Below are 6000 nucleotides of genomic sequence, written 5' to 3'. Positions count from 1 at the left end.
CACGCTTGGTAAAAAAGGGGTGAGTTATTTTCCTCCTTCAGAATATCCTCAGTTTGTTGGAGGACTGCTTTTTTGCACGTCCCCTCCCGTTAGCCTGTTGTGAACTCAGAAATCGGCAAGGCAAAATCCGATTCCGTGAAAAAAATTGGGTGATGCTATGCTCCCAGCTTCCTATCCGCCCCAGTGTGGACCAGGCTCTGCTCTGAATCCAGGGCTGGGCTCAAACCTGCCCCATGGAGCAGCCCTATTTCGTCCTCATTCATCTCTCTTATCTCTCTCCTCATCTGGGCACCCCCAAGTACTGACATCATAGCCCCAGCGGTGTCATCATAGTGGGCCACCTAACAATGAGCTTTTCCTGGAGCCCTTACAAAGGAAAGGATGATGAAGAAGAAGAGAAAATAGGAGGGAGGAGGGCTTCGGGGCAAGATGAGGAGGAAGGAGAGAGAAGGGCAAGACCAGGGAGGAGCCAGCCATGCCTATTCTAACGAAGGCCAGTAAGGGGCGGCCATGCCAGCTGAGAACTAGACAACAAGGAGAATGAGGAAGGTTGACCAGCAGGCCAAAGCTCCCATGAGCAGGGACCTCCGTGCGAAGTTAACGAAGTTGAATGATGTCCTGCCAATATGTCCTTCAACTTGGAGAGAGAAGGCTTTTTTCTAGCAGCTAAGGTAAATGTCAGGGAGGGAGGGTGGAGCACAATGAGGTTTTAACGGTTTGCCTATATTATAATATGTCAAAATCTCCCCCACGCTGGCTTCTCGGGCACAGAGCTCACCGGAGGATGGAATCAGTTGACTGACATTCAGGGACCCTAAAGCCTATACCAAGGCTCTTGGCATTTCAACTCTACCTTCCGTTAGTTGGTTTGATCCGGGGTTTTATACAAATCCCATCATCTATTAAGTGTAAATGCCTTCTCATGGAGTCCTTTTTTCTAAAAAACATTTTTTTTAAATGTTTATCTTTGAGAGAGAAAGAGACAGAGTGCGAGCGGGGGAGGGCAGAGAGAGAGGGAGACACAGAATCCGAAGCAGGCTGAAGTCACATTCTACATGTTCTTGAACTCTGGCCCAGTTTATTATGGGTTAAGCCCAGTCATTTAAAATCAGAACGGAATTTGTAAAAAAATTCGGGCAAAGCCTAACTTAATTCTTTTTTTTAATGTTTATTTATTTTTCAGAGAGAGAGTCAGAGAGAGGGGGAGCGAGACAGAGCACAAGTGAGGGAGGGGTTGAAAGAGAGGGAGGCACAGAATCCAAAGCAGGCTCCAGGCTCTGAGCTGTCAGCACAGAGCCCAACATGGGGCTGGAACTCAGGGACTGCGAGATCATGACCTGAGCCGAAGTCGGACCCTTAACCGACTGAGCCACCCAAGCGCCCTCTCATGGAGTCCTAAGAAGGATAAACCATGGCCATATTATAAAATTCTAATTTATAAAAATGATCTTTCCAATATTTTATCTTATTAACATGGGAAATGCAAAGGAAATGCCATTTAGATCTATGTACTGGCATCTGACATGGAGTGTATTTTCAGGAAGTTCTCCATGTCGGTGCCCAGCTCTTTCTCCCGGACTCCTTGGGACTTTGGGTCTTTACTAACCATTTTATGTTAAAAACATGTGGCAATGTCGGACGAGCGATCCATTTTTTAAAAACAAAGCTGCAGAATGTATTCAGATTTCACCAGTTTTTCTACCAGCTGCTTTTCCTGTTCCAGGATTGAACCCCAGATCCTCAATGGCACTGAGTCGTCCCGTCCCCTTGGTCCCCCTCAAGTCTGTGACAAATCCTCAATCCCCGTTCTTTCCTGAGCTCGACTCTTTTGAAGAGTTGCCTCAGTTGCTTTGTTAGAAGGTCCCTCAATTTGGGCTTGTCTAATGTTTTATTCCATGATCGTGTTGAAGTTGTCGTGTTATTGGGAAAAAGGTAACAGAGATTACGTACCACCCCAGTGCGTCCTACTGGGGGGACACGTGGTGTCACTGCTCATCGCCGAGATGTTAGCCTCAATAGCCTGGTCGACGCGGTGTAGGCCAGGACTTTGCACGCCGAGCTCCCTTTGTAATTACTAAGTATTCTGAAACCTTGTAAATATTCTCTTCCTGCTTTTACCTTTGCGCACCAGCCTTAGCTTCCATTGGTGGGTCCTGCCCATGGCAGTCATTACTGGGGTTTTATAATGGTGGTTTTCCTACTTCCCCCATTTTTCTAAACTTATTAATTGGAATTCTTCTTTAAGGAAGAGTTACATCATCATCATTCACCTTTTTATTCAGTTATTACTTATATCCGTATGGATTCGGAAACTTTTTCGAGTTATTTGGGTTGTAATCTAATAGTGTTATCTTGTTGAACAAGGTCCAGCTTTGGCCATCGGGAGGTCTTCTGGGTCGGTTCCTGTACTCTTCCGACATGCTTGCCCATCTTCTTTCTTTTTCCTTTTCCTTTTCCTTTTCCTTTTCCTTTTCCTTTTCCTTTTCCTTTTCCTTTTCCTTCCTTCCTTCCTTCCTTCCTTCCTTCCTTCCTTCCTTCTTTCTTTCTTCCTTTCTTTCTTGGCACTTCCTTACTTTGTGGTCTCACAAGACTCTCTAGGAGCTTTTGCTATTTCCCCTGCTTAGGCCCTGGAATCAGTTCTCCAACAAACCCTAGTTTCTTTGATTGGAAATGGTATTTACTTATTTTTTTAACTTTTTTTAGTGTTTATCTATTTTTGAGAGAGAGAGAGAGACAGAGTGAGTGCGCGGGGAGGGGCAGAAAGAGAGAGAGAGGGAGACACAGAATCCGAAGGAGGTTCCAGGCTCCCGAGCTGTCAGCAGAGAGCCCAACATGGGGCTCAAACTCACAAACCGTGATGTCATGACCTGAGCCAAAGTCAGACGCTTAACTGACTGAGCCACCCGGGTGCCCCTGGAAAATGGTATTGAAAAACCAAGACCTGGGTTTGTGTGTGTGTGTGTGTGTGTGTGTGTGTGTGTGTGTGTGTGTTCATTGCTACTGGAGGGTCACTGCTTCTAGTCCCTCTCAGTGGAAAGAGATAAAAATATTTGCATGTATAGTAACCCATGCTTAGACCACATGCACATTGATCGATTAGTCGATCGGTCATCTATCCATCCATCTATCCATGCATACATCCATACATCAAATAACAAACGAGTTCAGATCTGTAACTCTTACCTTGTTTCTCTGTGTAATTTGTCTTTTCTCTGGCTGTCTTTGCGATTTTCTCTTTGCTTTTATTTTCACGAGTTCAAGTACGGCATGCCTGTGTGCACATGTGTGTGATATTTATCTTGCTGGCTTGCTTGGTGTTCTTTGAGGATCTTGGATCTGTGCTTTGCCGCCTGTCACTAATCTGGAAAATCCTAGGTCATTATATCCTTACATATTTCTTCTTCCCTGCTCTCTCCCTGTCTTCTCCTGCGGTTCCATTAGATGAAGGTTAGACCGTTTGATATTGACTCAAGCTCTCAGATGCCCTGTTCTCCATTTTCATTACGGTATGTTTTCATTTCTAGCGTTTCCATTGGATTCCCACAGTTTCCATCTCTCCAATGAAATCACTCATCTGACCTTGCGTAACGTTTACCTTACGCATTACAGACTTTCACCTGTTTGTTCGTTTTAGAAAAAAAAATCCACATCAGATAGTTCGAACATCTATGTCATACCTGAGTCTGGCTCTTACTATCGCTGTCTCTTGGGAGCGTATTGTTGTTGTCGTTGTTTTCCTTACCTTTTCATTTGCTTCATGATTTTGTCCTTGGAAGCTGGACATCTTGGTAGAACCGTAGAGACTTAGACGAGTTTTGTTTTTATCTCCAGAGGGACCTGCTCTCCCTCCTGGTGGGCCTTCGGTGTGGAGGCATGAGCTACTGTGGTGGTCACCCTCAGTTCCCCACCCGTCTGGTTCCTTTTGGCACACTTTGTGTTGCAGGGTAGGGGTGGGTTTATCGGAGATATATGCTTTAGACCTTCCCTTTGCGCTGAACTTCAGAGAGGGTTCCTTGGCATGTTATTTTTTTCTCTCCTTGGCTCTTCTCGTTGCCCTGCGGTTCCCGTTGGCCTGACGGTGTCGGGTGGTGGGGGTAGAGGGTCTCTGTTGTTTTGACTAAACCTCTGTGGAGGCCGGCCGCCTGTCTCCGGGTCTTGGACACCTGACTTCCTCGTGTCTCCTGTCCCCGAGCAGCAGATCCAATAGCAACCGTAATCTTGGAGTAGTAAGGAGCGTCCACGATATTTTGCGGTGTCTGCCCCTGCTCTGATGTGGCACAAAGATGTCCGTGAGGTTTTTTTGCGGGTGTGGGTGTTGGTCACAGGCACGGTTAATACGACCGCGTTTGTTGCAGACCCTCACAATGCAAGGAGATGCGAGTAAATTTGAGTTAGAAGTCAGTGAGACGAAGACTGAATTTGTTGCCACGATAAGTTCATGGCTTTGTGCTTTCTATCCGTGGACCCTTTGGACTCCTACCTAGTACCCTTTGAGGGAGAATTCACGGGATGAGGCATGGAAGACAGTAATCACAACTCGACCTTGACCTGTGACCACAATCAGGTGGGCACCTCATCTCTCTTGAATTAACATTAGCTACCCTGTACTGTCAGCCTCGACCAAAATCTCCCCCTCCCCCAGAAAACCTCTCCACGAAGCGAGAGAGAGAGAAAAAAAAAGAAGTGTGCCGAATAAGCATCAAACCGGAACAGGATGTGCATCACAGGCGACCGGCTGAGAGATTACGGTGAGGGGAAGAAGTCTCATCCCTCTGTCTAGTCAGGCTGATACAACGCGCTGCACAGTGTTGTCACGTGAAATGACAACTGGTTGTCAAGCAGGAGCATTGACAGCACCGTTTGTCACCCGCACCTGGTCCCAGCTTACCTGGTAATGGGGCGGCCATCTTGTTGGCTCATGGCCTCTACTCAAAGGCAGAAGGAAACTTCTGGTATCCTGTGCGACAGGGGCTAGTTCTGCACCCCAGAGCGAGGCATGGCCAAAGTCAGGTGCTCACCCTCTTTTGAGCCCTGGGAGAGACCCAACATGCTTTTGAGTTGCACAGGTGCTCAGAGGTTTATCTCCCTTTTAAGGAGATTTACTCACATCCCAAAGGGGCAGAGAAGGAATTTATAATAAGTGTTGTATAGTTAGGGCTCTAAGGAAAGGGGGGAAAGGAAATGTTTCTTTCTCTCTGAGCGCACCAGGGAGGACTGCATTTTTTTTCTTGATTCGTATTGACCCTTATGCCGTTGGAGCTGCGATTGGACAGTGCCCTTCACCAGACTTGGGAGGGATGACGGCTGGAGAGAGAGGCTGGAAGGATACTGAGGAAGTGTTCCCCTGGACGCTGAGGCAAGGGAATAGTGCTCTGTCATCTTTGATATCCCTTACAGGGGCCTGCCGTCTTACTTCTGTGCGATATGAGTGCTCTGCCTTGGGTGAAAGGAAAATTTAGCTCGGCTCTCCTGAGTCCAAGGAACCTGTGCGTCAATCCAGGAAATCGACTTTCACTTTCTTGAGGGATTCCTTCCTGGGCTAACTGAACCCAGCCCATCATTTCGGCGTTTACTCAGCATGTCTTCTGAGGCCTCCCTCTGGGCCCAGCACTCACTGGACACTGGGGGAAAAGAGGAGAAGAATATGAGTGTCTTCTCACACTCAAACTGAGGAGGCGACCCCACATTTGCAGCACAGGACGTTCAGAGCTCCCCATCCCCCCCACGCCTTTATTGTGCCTTCCCGCGGGACCTGTCGTCTGCCAAAAGTCTTCCCCATCCTGAGGCCCCAAACCTGATACTGTGTTTGTTAGCAGCCTCCTGAGGGTTCATCGCAAATAAAAATAATAGTGATTATCATCGTTATTACCGCAAAGCTCACAGAGTGGACCATGTAGGGTGAATCAGACATCACACTAAGTGCTCTAGATCATTTATTCCTCCAAACAGCCCCGAGAAACAGGTGTTTTGAGCCCAGTTTAGTAGAAAAGGAGACTGAGG

At 47.2% G+C, this 6000-nt stretch overlaps 1 protein-coding gene across 1 annotated transcript in view; it reads left to right on the top strand.

The window, feature by feature from the left end:
* Positions 1-379: 379 nt before the first annotated feature.
* The window catches only part of LPIN1 (lipin 1), an 80907-nt gene continuing 75286 nt past the window's right edge, over positions 380-6000 (top strand). Inside the window, exon 1 of the mRNA XM_049652510.1 lies at positions 380-671. Within this exon, the coding sequence (XP_049508467.1) occupies positions 627-671 (45 nt within the window). The 5' untranslated portion in view covers positions 380-626. The remainder of the gene's footprint in view (positions 672-6000) is intronic.

This window comes from Panthera uncia (assembly GCF_023721935.1).
Source record: "Panthera uncia isolate 11264 chromosome A3 unlocalized genomic scaffold, Puncia_PCG_1.0 HiC_scaffold_12, whole genome shotgun sequence".
In the NCBI taxonomy this organism is placed as follows: domain Eukaryota; kingdom Metazoa; phylum Chordata; class Mammalia; order Carnivora; family Felidae; genus Panthera; species Panthera uncia.
The sequence above is the reverse complement of the archived record's forward strand: the minus strand, read 5'-3'. Positions and strand labels throughout refer to the sequence as shown.